The sequence below is a fragment of the Pygocentrus nattereri genome, chromosome 2 (assembly GCF_015220715.1).
Source record: "Pygocentrus nattereri isolate fPygNat1 chromosome 2, fPygNat1.pri, whole genome shotgun sequence".
NCBI lineage: Eukaryota > Metazoa > Chordata > Actinopteri > Characiformes > Serrasalmidae > Pygocentrus > Pygocentrus nattereri.
This window is the reverse complement of record NC_051212.1, coordinates 33,705,271-33,726,722: the sequence shown is the minus strand read 5'-3', so window position 1 is coordinate 33,726,722 and position 21,452 is coordinate 33,705,271. Positions and strand designations below refer to the sequence as shown.

Sequence of the window (21,452 nt, the reverse complement as noted above, 5' to 3'; positions counted from 1 at the left end):
ATCAGGAGCATCAGTAAACAGAACCACCTCCACTTGTCATGAATGCATAAAATTAAACAGACGGTGAGCTTACAAGCTATATATAGAACCGCTCTGATTGTTACATAAGCAAATAAGCTAGTGAATTTGAATACCCTCCAAGGAACTGAACTGAGTAAAGATGTTTAATTTTTGCTCAGTTTTTAAACAGAAATATTTTCAGCAAACGCAGAAAATATAATATCTTGTGCAGTTGTTTTACATTTCATATTTATAACACTGATATGGAGTCACTTACAAATTAACCAGAGTCCTGAGGTCATCATTATCACAGAAAACACTTGCATTGACTGGTCCACTTTCTCTTACTCCACATACAGGATAGGCAGAAATAATGCCTTATTATACATCCTAAATGGTAACATTTTCTGACTTTAAAAGCTTTTTTTAAGACTTTCCTTAGAGGAGGGCAATGTGGCCATATTTTACTCTTTTCATGAAAAAATATTGTGATAAACATGTTTTCTGAGAATATCTTGCAGATTCTCATTAGTACATAAAGAACACTGACCTACAGCATGCTTTATTAAAAAGAGAGCATAATTAGTCATCTTTAAATTGTGTAGTGTACTATGTGAAATGCTGAATTAAAATCAATGTATTGACAGTTTTAATGGCATTTATTTAAAAATTTGGCACAAAGAACAAAAAAACACAAAAACAAAAACAAAAAACACTATATTGTGATGCTATCAAATTTCCATGATAAACAATGTGTCACCACCTTTATTTTTTCAGACATCTGAAAAGTTGGAATAGAGGGAAAAAAGAACCAGTGCTACTACATTTTAAAAAAAAGATTCAATATTATTTATATTCAATATTAAACAGGACTAATATGCTCTCTTTATAATGAAACAAGTAGTTGGTCGGGGTTCTACATGTAATGATGATATCCAAGACATGTTCAGAAAACACATTGAGCTATGCCATCATTGATCAGGATAATTATATATTGTCATATTACCCAGCCCTATGTCCATGTCCAAACACCATCATTTCTAAATGTCCTTTTTTAATGTTTTTATTTATTTATTTATTTAACTGTACTTCCAAATATCATGATGAATATTTAATACTGTGAAAATGCTTTTAAGTCCTCCGATATGATATTCTTGCCATATCACCCACTGCTATTCTGGCCACCAAACATCAGCAGCAGTAGCATGCATGATTAGATGCTGTCTTGGTATTTGGAACCTTTCTGAATGTTGAAAGAGTTTGGCAGCTTATTCCATGTCTGAGAGAAACAAATGACCTATTCAACCTGAATGAAACCAGATAATGACTAGACTAAGCAATTTTCCCTTCTGCTACATCTGTATTGATATTTTGCAGGGAGAAGTGTGCCATCATTACATATTTCATTGCAGTGAAAAAAAATGACCAGCCATAATGGACATTTGTCACTTTCATCAACTGAAAATATCTATTAAACTATTTGTTTCCATCCAAGCAGCGAATCATTTAACCTTTGCCACTGAGAAAGCCTGCACAAGAGAAGAGACATTGTTTATCAAAAGTAGAAGTGCACCTCTGGGCTTCCACACATCACTACTCACTTTGGAAGACAAAGACGTTCCAATTACGCTAAGCTAAACCCTCCTCAGAGCCACTGGCCTACTTGTGTAAATTAGGATGTCGAATGAAGACTCTAGGGGGCAATCCACTTTTCCACTCTAATGTTTGAAATAGATGAGAAACTGATCAGGGGAAATAAAGCTTTGGCTTGTAGTGAAGGGATGTGCTTGTTTTGTACGTTTAAAAAAAGTGGTTCAGTGGCACAGTGCAGCTCAGCAAGCATGACATGGTACTGTTTACATTAGCAATACAGTTCGTGAAGACTTGTTGCTGTGAGTACTTTGGCCTGTCAGTATACTCTCTGGCCCAAGATTAAAAGTGTCCCTGGAGTCTTTCACCAAGTGTGTTTGTATCTGGATGCTGTTAAAGTGACTGTTATGGAACACAAGTGTAATTTAATAACACAATAATTAAAACAATACATAAATCCCTCAATAGTGTCTTTTATAGGGTACTATAATTCCTTTCCTGAATTATAAGTGTCCCACAAACAGCACGTCGCCCTTTTTTAAATGCACCTTTTTCAAACGCAAGTTTCATGCTTTGTTTCCTGAAAATTATATGCATTCTGTTAAGTTATCACAGTTGCTATCCCTTATTAAAAGTGATACTAATGACAGAGATCAAAAAATCCAGTAAGCTGGCCTTTTCTTGCTAAAGAAGACTTCACTAGATAACCAATTCTGAGTCGTGGTGTTATCACAGCATATTTAAGGGTCTCACATTATTTGGATAGTCCACTAAAGTCCAGTATAGATTACACACAGATGTTCAAATTATTTGTTGATTTTTAACAGTGGTGAGGTTAGGGTTAGGATTTGGACCAGGGTTAGGGTTGGGTTTAGGTTTTGGGTTGAGGTTAAGTTTAGGGTTAAAATTAGAGCCAGGGTTAGAGTTAAAGAAAACTATGGTCAATTTAGTAGATATTTAGTTGGATGTAACTTGTAAATTAAAGCCCAATTCCATTTCACCACTTACACCTTAGCCCTCTGTTTTGCACGTTCTTGTCTAGGGTTAGGGTGTCCCTTTTTTTTTTAAGGGTGAAGTGTTAGGGCTTCATGGCCCTCCAAACGTAGGTTTTTCAGAGGTACATTCCAGGAGTTACAATGTTACAATGGAGTGTTATGAGAAAAAAAGAAGAACCGGCAAGGTGGCTGTGTGAGCGACCAAAGAAACACACAAATGTAAGTATTTTGTCTGTAAAAATTACGATAATTGTCATATTATCTTAGTTTAACGTCGTTTCCTTCATAACAAGCATAGGGAAAAAAAAAAAAAAAAAAAAAAAAAAAAAAAAAAAAAAAAAAAAAAAACACTAATGGCATGCTAATGCCTTGGTAGCTAGCTACCTAACTTTCCAGTTCCACTTTAAATAGTCCAGCAATATTGATGCCTGAAGCACCAGAATGTAACTGCAGCACCATTTAAGGTGGAAGGGGAAAATTCAAACAAGAAGCCCATCAGCGAGGTTGCTGAACTTGATAGTCAGTGATGTAAATAAACAACTGACTCAGCAACAGTTTGCATTTTCACTATATTCCTTAAGCTTGCATTAAAGCACAGGTCCAATCCAGTTTTGTTTTTTTCTGTATCATGTAATAAATGGGAGAGACTTGATATTTGGTGTAGCTAAAACATGTGTGCTGAACCCCCTTATTGACTTATGGTCTAGTGTGCGTGTCCTCACAACAACATGACCAGAAATTGTATTCAAAGACGGAAAGACGAACATTAAGTGTTTGATGCTCTACGTTTTCAAAATTTCTTAGGATTTTATAAGTTGTGTAGGCCCAGCTTAAAGAGTAGAATGTTTAGGGAATGCTGGACTACTGAGCTAAAATGTCCATTTTATTCAGTTTGTTTAATTTGTAACCATGTTCTATTTCTCTGTAATATCAACCTAGAGGGATTTATTCCCATTTTCCAAATTTAGAAATGTGTGTACATCAGCATTAGAACTGGCATATTTATGCATGAAAAACAGATATTGGTGTAATGCATCATGCTTAAACTTGCATGGGTTTGTGCACATGCAGTGTACATAGGACTAAACTTTTGTGAAAGTTGATGCTCACTTATACGTTGGGACTGCATTTCAGCCGTGTTTAAGCTGGAGAGAAAGACGTTATCTTGTGGAAAGAATTTAGCCAACTGACAACTTTAGGTACTGTTTATATTCTGTTTACAACCAATGACAAGCATTTTATCATTTTATCACTTCAATTATCATTTTTCAGCCATGTGTCCAGCAAATGTTTTAATTATCTGTACTGCACTAGTGTTTTAATAGTGCCTCTAGTTAATGATGTGCATTTAAAAATGATGCGCCATATCAAAGCAAACAAATCAAATTGAATCAAGGAGAAGGTTTGATTTCATGATGCTCTGAATCATTTACTGACTGTAATCAAATGTAATCAAATATTTACAACCCTCATTGGATCATGAAACATCATTTTAAAATGCTTTTTCTATTATGATTAAATTCTACTATGTATATTCACATTGAAGTCCATACACAAATTTAACATAATTACACAAATCCTTCAGAATCAAAGTTAAAAGGCAGATTTCATTACACAACAGTCAGTATGAACAACAGAGCACAAAGAGTGGAAAGAAATACAATGTAAAACCTATGCGGTGCTGGATTTGTGAATGGCAGAGTTTTTTTATAGAGTTATTTTTATAGATTATATAACACACATCCCTTTCTCTCTCTCTCTCTGTCTCATGTGTCAGGCCACAAGTGGAGCTACTGATGGACACAACGTCCACAGATAGAAAATAACTGTGCAAAAACTCTGGTAAGATGTCTGAAAATGAAAGCAAATTGCAAGGAAACAATTTCAGATTTTTAGATGTATTATTATCGCAAATAACAGAATGCATATGCTTTAAGATGAAGGATATTAATTGAATGCATACATAAGCATATGCTTATAAAGTAAGCTTTCTATAGCTCAAGTCCCTAACTGCATGAACAAAATACTATACTGTGATTCTATGGCTAGATACTGATGTTGTGACCTGCCTTGCAATATATTAGAAAGAAAAAAAGGTGAATTTACACATGTGGCATGGTTAAAGTTTGACCCGTTTTATTTTGACCAAAATTTACATGTGTTTGATGATGTGATGGCTCTTATTCAACCCAACACCCACAGAAACAGTCATCTGGAACATTTGAGGCTGGTCAGAATGCTCTCGGCACAAAAAACCAAGATGTTGGAAGGCTGCAAAGGCTGCTATTATTTTTTCCCCCCCAAATTCAGAGCAACCTTTCAATATCACAACAATGACTAACAAATAAAACTGTATCCATTTTGAATCCGTACTGATGAAAATGCTCCTCAGTCTATGAGATTCTCTCATTTGTAGTCGTAGAAAACACTGTCAAAACAAGATCGTGATGCCCCGATTATAATACAGTGGGCAGTAAAGGGCAGAGGGGCTTATGCTTTGCATATAGCAACGTTCAAACAAGCTTTTTTTTTTTTTTTAAGTTGCGGTAAATTTTAGAAGTTTTAGTTCTTCATCCTTATTTTAGTTTTTAAAACATTGAATCAATTCTTGATCTCAGAATGGCAAATTTGATCATAGATCCTATTAACAAATGACGTGCTGCGCAGCTCTTCTCAGAGAGTGAGACCTCCCATTATCACTCTCACATCTACCACACAGACTGATCTAATCTACCATTGAGGAACTCCGTGGGAGGTGAATGACAAAAGGATCCCAGCACAAATCAGCCAAAAGCCGCTCTGTCTGTCTGTCAGTCGCTTCCTGTTTTTTCTCTCGCTCACTCATACACTCTCTCTCCTTCCTTAAATCAGCTATTTTTAGCAGGCCCATGCTGTGCTCATCCAGGGAGCCCTAGGGTAGCTCTAACCTCTCTGAATGCACACAAAACCTCACTCTGACGTCACATGAGCCATCCAGAAATGCTACGATTGGTGGGGTGAGCAAAATGCAGCAAAGCGTTGTGAAGATGGTTTGTAGTGGTTTCTTTTTTGCAACGCTTCATGCACGTGTTTGCTGTGGTTTCCTGTCTAATGAGCAAATCAGAGACTAACAGGAGTGTTATGTAAGAAGCTGTACGTTTTTGTGTGTGTGTGTGTGTGTGTGTGTGTGTGTGTGTGTGTGTGTGTGTGTGTGTGTGTACACATACATACATACATACATACATATACACACACACACACACACACACACACATACATACATATACATATATATACATATACACACACACATATATATATATATATATATATATATATATATATATATATATATATATATAATATATATATATATATATATATATATATACATATATATATATATATATATGTTTGGGGGTGGGACTGGGTTTGTGTGTCTGTGTACACATGTTCCTGTTTATTTCATGACTGGAATGGTGTTTGAAATACGCTGACTTTGTGAAACAATGCTTCATTTAAGTGAAACAATACACATCTCATTATACTACTTCCCTATATGCATTTACATCTGTCAGTTTTTCTGTCACTATTGATTATGTTAGTCATCTAGTAGTCTCAAATAGTACAGGACTTAGTAGGGATACACTGACCATGATTTGTTTTTGTGGCCAAATCCTCTTTTTTTTTTTTTTAAACTGCCAGCTGGGCCAGCTGCGTATTTATTCAGTTTTTTCACTGAACAAATTTGCCATGACCCCAACTGGCCATTGTTTGTTCAAAATATGCAAAAACTACAACAGCAAAAAATTGGGCACTGAATACTTGAACGATTCAAAAATTATTTTAAATAAAAACAAATTGATTTCTATAACACAGTAGACTACATTGGCTGCAGAGAACCGTTAAACCTCTTTAAATGTCCCCAGTGTACAGTAGGTTCTTAAAAGCTGCCCATTTGCTTGAACTAGACACCTGGCATCTTTTTTTGTTTTGTGGTACAGTCCTATAGATCATTGCTGGGGAGTGGATAGGGACACACATTACACTGCAGTGCAGGCTGGGAACTGTAGTGCAGCTCATGGTGAGATGGGTTATTATTAGACAATTAAAATAATTTTGCGGGCCAAACAGGTTAGTGCCACTTGTCCCATGGGCACATGGGTGCGCATTTCCAGTACTTTCTATTAGGCAAAGTTTCAAACATAAACATTTTGTGCTCTGTAATGAGCTGACATTTGAAATTATAAATTAATAATATGAAAAATCAGTTGCCCATTTAAATAACATGAATCAAATTAACATTGAAAGTAAGAGGCAACTGACTATTTAGCACACAGACATGCTAAATTATGCTAAGGTATTCAAACACGGTGTGAACGGACCTTCCTGCATAACGTTCTTTATGGCATAAAGCTGCAACACCAATATTAAAATAATAAACTGGCTCAGCAATTGTGCACAAAAATGAGCCAATTCCAATCATGCAAGCTTAAAAACTAGAGTCTTTTTAAAATTTATATCAAAAAAGGGCAAACTAATGAAATAGGCTTAACTGAACAATAACAAACAACCTTTTAAAGACTAAAATAAAAAGAAAGAAAAAGATAAAACTAGAAAGCCTTAAAAAAAGACTAAATAGGTACAGTATGCCCAGTTTCTGATTCTCACTGTATGAGAGATAACTAGGATTTAAAATATGCATTATCATCATGCCTACTAAATCACTATTGATTCAAAGAGAAGGGAAGTTTTATTAAATTAGTTTATCAAATAATCAAGTTAGAACTATCAATTCATAACAGAACTACTGTCTTAACAGTAACAAAGGTTTTGAACTCAACTAGGCACAGGAGTAAAACAGAGTCAAACATCACACAGATATATAACCATGAGCATGACCATGTATTAAGGAAGTAGCAGAAGATACAGAAGTAAAGAACTCTTGCTCTGAGTGATTGAACTCCTTTCTGACAAATGGAGCTAGAAGAAATTCTCAGCACTGTGCGTCTTTTTTCCCCTCCTTCTTCTACAGGTCATCGGCTCTACACAAACTCAGGCAAGGCTTATGCATGCTTCTGTTTAGGGAGGGGCCACTAGCCTCAGGGCTAATCTTTAATGTAGCATGAACAGACCATGACCCACATGCTAATATCGCCCTTAACCATGAGCCTTACTGTTGGCAGTCCCGGCCCTCGCGCATAGATACATGCATTTGCATGTCGTGTACACCACACTGTAGTGCATATACATATATTTAACCACGCATGATGGTAAACAAATAAAAAGAGAAAAAAAGACATATAAACAAGCAGGGCAAAATGAAAACATGTTAGCATTTCTGTTGACCTCATACAGACACAAACATTAAACATCGCACTGGATGACCCAAGATCACAAGTGCTTTGTTTACACTTCCACGAAATCCGTTCAGTTTAAGAGAAGAAACTAAGGGGGGGGGGGGGGGGGCGGGGGGGGGGGGAGATCACTGTAGTGACTGACACAAAAAAAAAAAAACTCCATCTGTCCATCTGTTCACCCCTAGTGACATGCACTCTGAGAATATGACTCAAACTCCTGCCAGAGAAAAGCCACAGAAATCCCAGAGAGGGGAGAAAACAACTTCTAATGCTTTTAAGTCCAAATCAGACCATCTTTTTGCACAACACTGCATGTTACATACATTATGAAGTACTGAACGACATCTAAATGCGTAGCACAGAGTATAGCTAAGCCACTGGACATCAGACTTGCCCCTAAACCCATCTAAGAGGATCTTCTGTCAATATTTGAGAATATGTTTGCATAAAAAAACTTGCCTAGAGGTTCTCAATCTCGATTCTAGGAATCATGAGCTCTACAGAAACAACTGGACACAAAGCAATCTGCTCAAAAAGCAGAACAGAAACTGACCTGAGAATCTCAGGTGAACTTTACTGGCAGGAGTACTTTCATCATTTACTAGAACATAATGATGAGTTTGCATCTGTTGACATATGTTAAAATAGTGGTCAAACTGGTCCCCAAGGATCCCCACATGGCCCATATTTTTGCTTTATCCCCGCTCCAACACACAGTTGAAGCAAAAACGAGGACCATCTGAAGGGCCCTGAGGAACTTTTTGACAACCACTGCACTAATACAAAAGATCCTGCAGTAACACTTCCCTGTGTGCTGTAGTGACTGACCACTCTAACTCACCCAATAAGGGCTTGTTCATTAGATGCATCAGGTGTGTTGAGAGCAGAGAAAACTCTAAAATGTGCAGAGCAGTGGTACTCCATGACCATGAGGCAAAATATGATTTAATGAAGCCACAATATTTGCATGCAGTGACTGGCTGTTAATTGTGCACACTTGTGAGGTGCAGCGTGCAGAAAATATGTAAATACAGTGAGGAAAATAAGTATTTGAACACCCTGCGATGGTGCAAGTTCTCCCACTTAGAAATCATGGAGGGGTCTGATATTTTCATCTTAGGTACATGTCCACTGTGAGAGACATAATCAACGAAAAAAAATCCAGAAATCACAATGTATGATTTTTAAATAATTTATTTGTGTGTTACTGCTGTAAATAAGTATTTGAACACCTGTCAATCAGCAAAAATTCTGGCCCTCAAAGACCTGTTAGTCCGCCTCTAAAAAGTCCACCTCCGCTCCACTTATTATTCTAAATTAGAAGCACCTGTTTGAGGTCGTTAGCTGCATAAAGACACCTGTCCACCCCACACAACCAGTAAGAGTCCAACTACTAACATGGTTAAGACCAAAGAGCTGTCCAAAGACACCAGAGACAAAATTGTAGACCTCCACAAGGCTGGAAAGGGCTACGGGGCAATTGCCAAGCAGCTTGGTGAAAAAAGATCAACTGTTGGAGCAATTATTAGAAAATGGAAGAAGCTAAACATGACTGTCAATCTCCCTCGGACTGGGGCTCCATGCAAGATCTCACCTCTGGCATATCAATGATCCTAAGAAAGGTGAGGAATCAGCCCAGAACTACACGGGAGGAGCTGGTCAACGACCTGAAGAGAGCTGGCACCACTGTTTCCAAGGTTACTGTGGGTAATACACTAAGACGTCATAGTTTAAAGTCATGCATGGCAAGGAAGGTTCCCCTGCTTAAATCAGCACACGTCCAGGCCCGTCTTAACTTTGCCCATGACCATTTGGATGATGCAGTGGAGTCATAGGAGAAAGTTCTGTGGTCAGATGAGACCAAAATAGAACTTTTTGGTCTTAATTCTACTCGCTGTGTTTGGGGGACGAAGAATGAGGAGTACCATCCCAAAAACACCATCCCTACTGTGAAGCATGGGGGTGGAAGCATCATGCTTTGGGGCTGTTTTTCTGCACATGGGACAGGACGACTGCACTGTATTAAGGAGAGGATGACCGGGGCCATGTACTGCAAGCTTTTGGGGAACAACCTCCTTCCCTCAGTTAGAGCACTGAAGACCGGTCATGGCTGGGTCTTCCAACATGACAATCACCCAAACCACACAGCCAGGATAACGAAGGAGTGGCTCTGTAAGAAGCATATCAAGGTTCTGGAGTGGCCTAGCCAGTCTCCAGACCTAAACCCTATAGAAAATCTTTGGAGGGAGCTCAAACTCTGTATTTCTCAGCGACATCCCAGAAACCTGGCTAATCTGGAGAAGATCTGTGTGGAGGAATGGGCCAAAATCCCTGCTGCAGTGTGTGCAAACCTTGTGAAAAACTACAGGAAACAATCTGTAATTGCAAACAAAGGCTACTGTACCAAATATTAACATTGATTTTCACAGGTGTTCAAATACTTATTCGCAGCAGTAACACACAAATACATTATTTAAAAATCATACATTGTGATTTCCGGATTTTTTTTTTAGATTAGAATTTTTTTTTAGATTTAGATTTAGAGATGTGCATCTCTCACAGTGGACATGCACCTAAGATGAAAATTTCAGCCCCCTCCATGATTTCTGAGTGGGAGAACTTGCACCATCACAGGGTGTTCAAATACTTATTTTCCTCACTGTAAATGAATCTGTCCCATCACAACATTGAGTAATTTTACTTCAGTTCATAAAACTAAATTTAAAAACAATTACAGATCAATGCTGTGAGTCAGCTGGTAAACTCTGGAGGTGCTAAAAGTAGGAGTGGGTGACACGCATGATAAAGTTTTTCATGATAAATATCACAATATTTTTCACATTTGTAAACTAACAGCAAAAACCTGGTGTATAATAATTTTATTCAAAAGTTTCACATACTGCAAAGCACTGAATCCAGTGAATGAGGACTAATTAGTCCCTCTTATAATAAGTACTGTATATCCACATTATCTTGAGAAAAGCATACAGTTCATCACTATAGCAATAAAACATTAGAAATGTCACTCTGCTGGTAAATATTCTTTCAGCTTATCTATAAGACCTGTATTTCCATGTTGCTTCCTGAGCCATTGATACAGAAAGCTTCTCAACAATGTCTTTTGCAGGATAATTTTGGGGGTGGTGGGATGGGTGTGGTAGAAAAAAAGTACATAGCCAAGTTGCAAAAGAGTGGTCAGATAATTATACAGCTGTCAATTACATTTTAACACTCAAAACAAATGGTTGTTTTGCTTAGCTATAGTACTGTCATGGAATCAATTTCAACATTCTTTAATGAACTACCACTGCTCTTCTTAATATTCTTCATATTCATGATTATTGGTGTATTTTTCTAAAACATTTATAACACGCAGATTAAGTTTAGTGGCAACAACCTAATCTTTATACTGAATTTGTATGGTATTATAATTAATGCTGTTAATGATCATTTTGTTTTTGTGAGTTGCTATTGACATATTAAGCATGAGACCAATATGATACATTATTTACTCAGCTTTATGTTTGAATTGCTGTATGCAAGTTATAGCCTCCTAATTGGCCGACCATATTTGCAAGTCTGCTTTAGACAATGCTGTTAATACACATGTGGTTTTGAGTGAAAATTTAAGCAAAACCTGTGAAATTTTTGTGTTCTCAAAAAAAAGTGGTCGCAGGTGTCCTATTTGTCACTAAAATCCTGGTGCAGAAGACTCGGAATGTCCGGCCCTCGTTTTTACCACCCCCACATCTAAATGCATCTCTTGGGCTTCATTATTTAGCTTGAAGATGGCCCACTTGAAGTGTGGCTTGGAGAAAATGTAACCAAAGGAAAGAAACCACACCATTAGAGCTTACGGCCTACATCCAGATGTATTTTTGTTCAAATCAACTATGGTTGTAGAATGATTCACAACACTGTCATTTCCTTCATGCACTGCGATGGTAGAATAAAGTGGACAATTAGTGGAGGCCTTTTCCTGCAACTGCAGTGGAACAACTTGAATGTGGTATTGTGGGGAGGGGGTTAAAGTAACTTATAGTAGGACTAAAAAAAAAACAGCTGAAGACAGCAAGCCCTAACCATTACAAATCAGGAAATGACACTTGGAGTCAGTGAAGTTAAGAAACTGAGCATGTCGGACTGGCTGAGTGCGTCACACGTTTGGAAAGAAAACAGTAAATTCAGCCTCGACTAATCAACATGTATTTGAAAGGCGTTGCCATACTAGAATATAAAGTTGCCTTTATAAATCACAACTGAACTAAGCATTATTTTGACCCAGAGTTCAAGGTGTTTAAGTTTGATGACTGACCTCACTGTGATTTTCACTCTCCAAGGGCAGAGATCTAACCTCACTGCCTTTTCTTTTTCTTTATTTCTCCTACGTCTAAAAGGCTCTCAATTCCACTCTGTTAAAATCTAAATTCTCTGAAATGTTTACACAATGTTTAGTGGAACAACACGTCCTGCTGACCTTTAAAAGCCAATAAACACGTTTTTTACAAAAAAAAGAAAAAAAAAATGTGTTTTTGGAAGTTACACCAGAGAAGCCAAAAGGAGTCCAGGTTAGTAAGTTTAGCCTTCAGGCTAACACAAAACGATCGCAGCTGCTCTTAATTCAAGTCACCATTCTCAGGTGATGACCCAAATTTGGATCCCTGAAGGCGAGAGAAATGTCCTTGAATTTCAATGAGCTTCATAACTATTTAGAACTTCTAGAAGCATTTGAAGACGCAAGCATGTCATGAAGAGGCTCAATATAGAGAGGTCCATTTTTTTTCTATTAAGAACATGACAATTTTCTTAGCAGAGGCTGAAGCCACTTCTGGACTGTTAGTAAATATTCTTATATTCTTAGCAGAAATGGGTCCAGGCTTAGTCTATATCCATCAAAGCAGGTACAAGTGTTGAAAGAGACACAATGCCACTCTCACAAAGACACTCAGCCTTCATTCTAGCCAGAAATATCCTTTGAAATTCAAGTGTTTATTAAGATTGGAGTGCTGTGTTCAAATTATTTTTAAATGATCACAGGTCATTTCACCACGAGTTGACTTCACAGGAAGGTATAAACTCAGATCATATCATTTTACCTATTCATTACTACAGCTGCACAAGACATGCTTAGTTAATTATTACTGAAATATTGCACTTTGCAATACTGATATTCAAGAAGGCCGCAATATGCAAATATACTCTCTAAACCCTTTTATTAACTGTGTGATTTGAGCAAGTGGACCGATCACAGTTCTAGATTTGTGTTTCTGTGATTGTCAAAATAAAACACGCGCACAAAAACACTGGAATAAAACACTCAAAGTAAGGAACCCTCATCAACACCTCACCATATAACTCAACAAATGTAAAATTATATTGGTCAAAATAATTGGTCACAACTTGGCATATGGTATTTTCTACATATTGAAGTGCATAATTTCTGTTTATTTCCTGAGTGTAACATATTGGATCTATAGGATAAAGAGGATGAAATCATCCACCCACCCCCAAAAAACAAACAAACAAAACAAAAAAAACACACATGCTCCATAAGAACATACAAACATCAGGGGAAAATGCATCATACATGAAAATATAGGATATGGGCTCTTTAATATATTGCTGGGCCAGTTGCAATTAGTCAGATATGGCGCAGCCCTATTCCTTTCACTGAAACTGTGGTCAGAACAGTCATTGTGTCAAATCACGCTTTGCTAAATCTAATCAGGCCTAATCATTCCCAAAATAAAGTGCTCTTAACTGAACCCACCGAATGCTAAATCATAATTGGGAGCAATTAGTTGTTATGACAACAACTCACACATAGGAAAGGGAAACAAATCAGCTTTTGCTCTTCAGCACAGGACTCAGGCATGCCGGCGGCAACAGGTTCTGTTCCTGAGGTCCATTACTATTCAGAGCACACACACCCTGTCTAGAGACAGAGGGAATCCCTATTCAGAGGCGACCTTCAGTAGGTGCTAAAAAGATGGGGTTTCTCTTTTCTTACACGTGCACAAATAATCTGCCAGCACAAAAGCACACACGTGGTATTATCCAACCAATTCCTAAGGTAATACAGTATAAACCATCACTTACTGGCCCCTCAGCATGCACTCGTAAACACACACACACACACACACACACACACACACACACACACACACACATACTAAGACTGCAGAATATTGAGAAGGTATCATGTTGCAATTGTATCAGTACATATTGTGATATGCACTGCAATATATTAGAAGCTTAATGTGCAACTAGACTGCTTTAAAGCCTTAACACATCCAGACTAGGACTGCAACAGCTAGTCTATTAGATCAAAAATGTCAATAATAATAATAATAATAAAAAACAGAAAAATATTGAAAATAATCACTGCAGCCCTAATCCAAACACCCAGAACACGTGAGAACTGGTCAGAATGGTCCTAGCACATACACAAATACGGCCCAGATTAAGCTTATTTACATATTACAAGCCTTATTTACATATGATTGGTACTGCATTACATATAGCAGCCCTAACAGAGGTATGCTTATAAATTCATCAGCAACATTCAACCTATTCACCAGCCAAATTCTTTTCCTTCCTTCTCCACCTCTCACCTAGCACTTCCTCCAGCCCCCTGTCTCCACATAAAGAGCCAGATAAAGCACCTTTCCTGTACGCACACATGCAACCTCCATCGCTCTCAATCTTTCACCGGTCTATTAAGGATTCACTCGGAGTCAATACAGAGACACCAGGGCCATCCCACACTTCCATTTAGCAAACAGCTGCCAGTGAAAGCCCTGCCCGACATGAAAGGACACAGCTCTTTGGTCCCCAGACCTATTTTGCTACTGGCATCCTGAGCCACTATGAAGCAGAGAGGTCAGGGAGGGAGCCAGAGTGGGTGGAAGGCTATAGGCCATGCCCCTGTAGACAATACTGAAAGATTTTAAACCATGTCATTCATGCCTTTGTATGCTGCCTACTTCACATTTGCGAAGTAGATTTGTAGTACAGGGTTTTTATGAGCAATAAAGCCATAACTGATCATTATCAGAGTGGTTTAAGGTGAGCTTTATGTAATGAATAAAAGGAAAAACAGGCATCCTTACATTTCTTTCCCCCTGTACATCAAAATAAAAACGTTAACTATTCAACACGGGATAAAATTGTGCTGGAAACGCATGTTCTCATAAGGAAAAAAATAATGAGGGTGGTTATTCCTGTGATCAAATATAATCCATACAGCGCATTCTCCTACACCTGTATACATTACAGCGTTTATACTATCACTACTTCACAGCTTCATTTCATAACACTTTCTTTCAACAACAATGCAAGCCATCAAATCTGAAGCGCTCACCCCTGGCAGACAGCTTCTTGGTGTTGATGATTTTGGCAGCATACTCCTGACCGGTGGAGATTTTCATACATCTTCTGACCACTGAGAAGGCCCCTCTGTAAGGCAAAGTTAAAACCTTAAATGAGACTTTCTTAAAAGGCATACAATATCACACCAGGTTGTGAAAAAGCAATTCCACCAGAAATCTGCAATTTAAATGATGCTCCTCAACACTAGGAGCTTAGCCAACATGCGTCTGTTTACAGGATACAGAAGCAAATGCCATCAAATCCAGGAAGCCAGACTGAAACAATGCGACAGATGCATCTATGTGAGATTGTAAGAGAGATTGATCAGATTTCAAAGAGGGAAAATAAAAGCACATCAAATTTTGACCTTTGATGGAAGATGGTGATCAAATCTGCAAGCCTACACAGTTCTGCACAGAGGTGGTTGTGTAGCTGCATCAGATTAAAACAAGCAACAACTGTGCATCTGTCAAAAAGAGGTGTGTCAAAACGTACTCAACTACATCGCTTATCTTGCTAAAACACTGAAGTGTGACAAACAGATTAACAGGCGTTTGTTTAGTTGAACTTTGCTGCTATGAAAGGGCCATAGCACTACTTTAATCAGATTACATGTCTTATTGGAATGACATGCTGCACATTCTGTAGTGGTCTAGTGTAGAACTGGCATTTTTCCATAACTGTATTTCTTATTATTGAACACATTTAAGATGTCATGAGTTTCTTTATTGTTTGTTTTAGTGCCCATCAGTGCAACCACTGCTGGTGTACTACACAAGCAGTAAAAACCATCAGTTTGAAACAGCAACCTGCAGATGTAGCTTGCTGGCATGTAAATGGCCTACACCTCACTTGGCCTTCAGGATAAATTATGGAATTGGTGAGGAAGGCTCCTTCAGAAGCCGCAGTCAGACTAATGAAGAGACTGCACAGTGCTATTTGAGAACAGAGGGCTCGGGGGCATGCTGCATCTTCAGTTCACATAGGTTTGAACAACAATCTATGGTTCTTATGAATGTATCTATCATTTTCTATGATCTGGTGCTGTTAAGAAGAGTGGGGGGCTCATGTATGTTTGCATTGATTGCAAACAGAGCAATCCTATCTACCATCTAGGTCCATAATAAAGTTCAACAGTCATAAGAAACTTGCAACCTTTGAATCCGTGTGGAAAGGGAAATGAGGAAATAAGGATTTTATGTGCTGGTTCGTGGTTTTAAAAGCTGACATCAAAAGTTTAATGTTCCCACGATTTTTCTAAATTTCTGTGTAATTAACACATTGAGATTCATTCTTAATTAATCACGTAATATTCAAGAAACTTACCAAGTCAGAACCGGTCACAGTGGTGGTGGAAACAGACGTCTGAAGACTTTACCGCCTCAAAGCTCCCTCACATTGCTTTATGATAAGTTTACAAATTTTCTGGACTAAAACACTTTTTTTCTAATCCATCATTGGTGAAATTGTACATGCAGAGTGTTGAGAGGCAAAATAGATTCATGACCATTCCACCGTTATCAACACCACATATAAAAACTCCAGAGACAGGTGTGGGTTCACTGCTAGTTTTGGAGAATAAATAAAATGGCTATTTGTGTTGGTGACCACTGGCTCCTGTCACGGTCATGAAATCAAGAGTCAGTAAGTTTCTCTACACTGAACCATTTCATATCAAACCACTCATGATGACTTTGTTTACATCTCAGCCACTGAATTATGCTGAAAATTAGCAAAAACGGGGGAATTCCCCTTTAAGAACGGACTCTTAAGGACATGGAAAGGCACCTAGAGCAACACGGAAGGTAGGGTGTAGGGCGGATCCTACGTCAGCGGGTCACCCATTAACAGATTAGTTCACTTTGATCAGTATAGATTCTTTACCCTTAAGCACTAATGCTTTATTTATCTGCCCAATGCCCACTGAACCACTGAAAGCACAGAACCAGGAGCATTTCAGTTCTGGTGTGAAACACCACAGTGTCACAGTGTAGAACTAGACTTAACCAGCGAATGCACAGGTCATTTTCACAGTAGGTTGCAGCTCAAGCACTAGAAATGTAAGACTCAGTATTTTCAAATACAGACTCCAGGCTTTAAAGGCTCCTTAGTAAAGGTTCTACTTCAAGCAGTTCCATTGATTCCATTTAGAGCCATTTCATGCTTGAATGGTTTTCAGGCTGATGGAGAATGTGCTGTATATGGTTCTAGAAAGCACCTAAAAGGGCTCTTCCAAGTTACTGTTACAAGCTTGACAGCAGAAATAAACAGCAGAACGCCTTTTGGTGCTATACGGAACCATTTTCAAAAAGCTCCTACAGAACCATAGAGAACACACTCTCCAGTTTCACCATGTAAAGAACCATTTAGGCATAAAATTGCTCTAAATAGAGTCTCCTGGTTCTGCACAGCACAGCTTTGACAGTTCACGTTACCATTAACGGTTATTTTGGTTTCCAGGATCGCCTTAAACGCTGAACCTTCCAGAAGAAGTAGCCTAATTACGCAGCTGTGACGTTCAGATGGTGCAGAACAGGTAGAAATACGACGCCCGTCGAGCACAGCAGCGCAAAAGAAAACAGAAAGAAAATCAGTGCCACTAAAAACAAAGAGCCAAAACAAAGCTCAAACTGCAGCCTGGCAACCTGGACTCACACGCCCTGCACTAGAAGTGCGCTCCTAACTTACTTTCCCAGTTCTTCAAAGAGCTGATACTCGTCGGTGAACCTGGTACAGGTAGTTGAAGCCATGCTGAGGGAGGGAGAGGAAAATCTGAGCGAAGGAAGAAGAAGTCAGTCTTTCTTCTGCGGCTGCTTCTTCCTCACCCTCAGCGTCCCAACACAAAGCGAAAGTGACTTTCAGTCGGAGGAGGAAGAGGAGCGTCCAGGCTCGAGGCTGAAGGAGGCGGTTCTGGCGCTGTTTGTCTGCTGAACAGTGCGGAGAAGTTGAGCTGGCGAGCGCAGCACCTCTTCTGCTGCCTCCGCTGCAGGCGCGTCTGTCTTTCACTGCTTCCTGCTTGAGGATTTTTCTTATGCAGCGCTGCCACCTGGCGGCCGACAGCGGGAGTGCGCAAAATGAACCGTCAATCATTTTTCAGCTCAATGCCCCGAGACGCGGCGCCGAGCCTGGCCTCGAAACGAAAGGCAGCGCAGTGTGGGGACTGGCTTTGTCATGACACCTGAATAACACCGAAGCCATGTCGTCTTTTAAAGCTCGCTTCCAGCAGATTCTCCTCGGGTTAGCGTGCAACCAGTTAAGCGATCCTCTTAAACTAATCATCTGCAAATCCCTGAGTCACATTCAAACGCCCGGCCTGCAGCACCGAGCGGCCTGCAGCAGGGTGCCATTCCTTAAAAGAGGAATTCCTGTGTAGTTCAATGGTTAGGATGTAATTCAGAGTAGTTTTATGCGAAATGCTCAGTTCTAGAGAAATCTCAGAAACTTCAGTCAGAATTGTTGATAGTGGTGTTGATAGAATGAGAGTTGGGCTAGGCCCTGTTTGGGCAGCCCAGCTGGGGCCCACAAAGATTTGTCCCTGTGTGTGTTAGCCCATGTAGGCATCTAATAGGGTCAAGGTAGGCTGCAAGTGGGGCCTGTGTGAGCTACTACTGGCCCCATGTGGCCCTTTATTGTGTCACCTTATTAAGGTGGTACTTATTAGTTCACCTCCACATTTAACCCATCCGTGCAGTGGAACACCACATACACACTAGTGAGCACACTTATCCGGAGTGGTGGGCAGTCCTATCCACAGCGACTGGGGAGCAGCTGGGGGTTAGGTGCCTTGCTCAAGGACACCTCAGACATGTATATTCATGTCAGCGGTGGGGATTGAACTGGCAACCCTCCGGTCACAGGGCCAGTTCCCTAACCTCCAGCCCACGACTTATGATGGGGCCAGGGTGGGCTACAAGTGGAGCCATTTTAGTTAATATGGGAAGTGAAAGCGGATTATCACATGCATTATATATAGTTATCATGGGCCAACATGTAATTTTTTGTGACATTTTAAATGGCTCCAACTCGTTCACGCTGTGTGATTGACAACAGGCGTCACTTTTCTATCACAACGCTGCCGAGTCAGAGTACTTTCCTACTGTAAATTCATATATTAATTGCATTCAATTTGATACAGTACAAAACACTGTTTACTACAAAATCTAAAACAGCTTCAGTGTGCAGAGCCCTCTGTGTCACATATGAGGAAAACAAAGATTATTTAAAAAAGGCTTTAAAAATAATGCAGTAAGTGGCCACAATACTTCAAGCTGCAAGTATCAACCATATGAATTGAAGAACTTTTTAATCCCACTTCATACAGTTTAAAGTGGAATAAATGGCACAAAACCAATCATTTCAGTTTTATAGTTTTAAATTATTTGTCTTATGAACATGCAATACAATTCTATTTAACAAAGACTTTACAAGCAGGCTGTTCTGCGATAATGGCAATTTCCACTAGCGCCCTAATGTTTTAATGCTGTTAGTGCCAAAGCTAACAAAAGTTTACAGTCACTTATCCACACTGGGTTTAATGCTACTTGTGACAATTTAAGATTTAAAATAGAAACGTAAAGCTCATAAAACACATTCACGTAACATACTTTTACTTTCTGTGTTACAATGTTTAGTGAACCATTCAGTAAATACTATGACTAGGAACTTAACTCATGACAAGTCAGCCTGTTAGCTATCTGTAAACTGCAGATTACACAGCATATTCCCTACAAGTTTGTATCAGTACTTCAACTGAACCTAATTTTACATCTCATTAATCAACAAAACATCATCTTTATAGACAAAGCTATCAAAAACAGCATGTTAGACAGCTTGCTGGAAACTTTGACCTCTAACTTATCCCTTCAATAAAATGTTCCTTTTTACTTTGCATTAGTAGTGAAATTGGACTAAATGTCACTTTCTTACCTCCATAATTCTGTTGATTAATCTTCAGCAGTGGAAGGCTAGCCTTTCAGCTTTTTGAGGCTGGACGTGCCTAGAACGTTCTAGGCTTGTGAGTGCAGGGACTGCGATGTTGCGCTGTGTTAAATCTGATTCTGAATCAGACGTTTTGGCAATCTTTAACATTCTGAACCAGTTCCAACTATAACTAACTAGTTATAGAAACTGGTCTTTAATCTTTAGCCAAAAACAAAGCAATGTGGAAAAACGCAGACATTTATTGACCCTGTTGTACTCATGTTTGTGTGCTATATCAGAAAATTATGTACCACTTTGTCTGGTTTTATAATATGTTATTGGAAATATTTTAATGACATTTATATATTTTTAAAGCATTTGCATGAAATGATTACAAAACAACTCCCAGGACTCGCACATGAATGGGCAGCTTGACTGGGGTCCAACAAGGTCCCACATCTGTAGCCCAACTAGGGCCGCAACCTTAAACCAACCGGGGCTCACATCTGTAGTTTAACTGGGGCCACAAATGTAACCCAAAAGGGAACCCATGGCTGTAACCCAGTTGGGGCCCACATACAGCCCATCAAAAAGCCCACCACAAGCCCATAGCCAGGTAATACCCACATGGGCTCAACATGGACAAGCTGGCTGGGTTTAATTCCTTTAAAACAGTGGTCACCAACCCGGGTCCTAGAGATCTACCTTCCTTTGGAATCTATTTGAACCACAGCCTGCCACGTGGATGCTGGGTGGGTGGGAGAGTGGGTAGATGGATGGACAGACAGACATATGGATGGGTGGTTAGGTAGGTAGGTAGGTAGGTAGGCGCTTGAGCAAGTAAATCACCAAACTCTGCCTTCCAGGACCAGAGTTGTGCACCCCTGATGTAGGCATATGAAACAATATCTACTATACATATCAAAATATACAAAATGCTAAAACCATTCTCTTCAGTGGCATTCCTCTCTGAAAACATTTAAGCCAGTAGTTTTGCAACTTACTGCCCTCTCCTGGTAAAAACATGTGCTGCAAGCTCAGAACCTTTTTCTCAGCCTCAAATATGAATGGCACTAAAATACGGATAGTAGACATTTTAGATGATATTACCTATGAGGGCTGGAAGCTTTAAAAGACATGTTTGTCTTTTGTCCTTAGTGCATGCCCTTTCAAGTCTAGCCCTATGTACACTCACTGTCCTCTTCATTAAGTGCACCTTGTGTCTATATGCCTAGTC

At 39.1% G+C, this 21,452-nt stretch overlaps 1 protein-coding gene across 11 annotated transcripts in view; it reads right to left on the bottom strand.

Moving 5' to 3' along the window:
• The window catches only part of camk2d1 (calcium/calmodulin-dependent protein kinase (CaM kinase) II delta 1), a 101,283-nt gene extending 83,009 nt beyond the window's left edge, over positions 1 to 18,274 (bottom strand). For all 11 annotated transcript variants that reach the window (XM_037535299.1, XM_017712466.2, XM_017712468.2 and 8 more), the window contains exons 1-2: positions 17,984 to 18,274; positions 15,288 to 15,382 (exon numbers count right to left, since the gene is read on the bottom strand). In XM_037535299.1, coding sequence (XP_037391196.1) covers positions 15,288 to 15,382; positions 17,984 to 18,045 — 157 coding nt within the window. In that variant the 5' untranslated portion in view covers positions 18,046 to 18,274. The remainder of the gene's footprint in view (positions 1 to 15,287; positions 15,383 to 17,983) is intronic.
• Between the last annotated feature and the right edge of the window lie 3,178 nt (positions 18,275 to 21,452).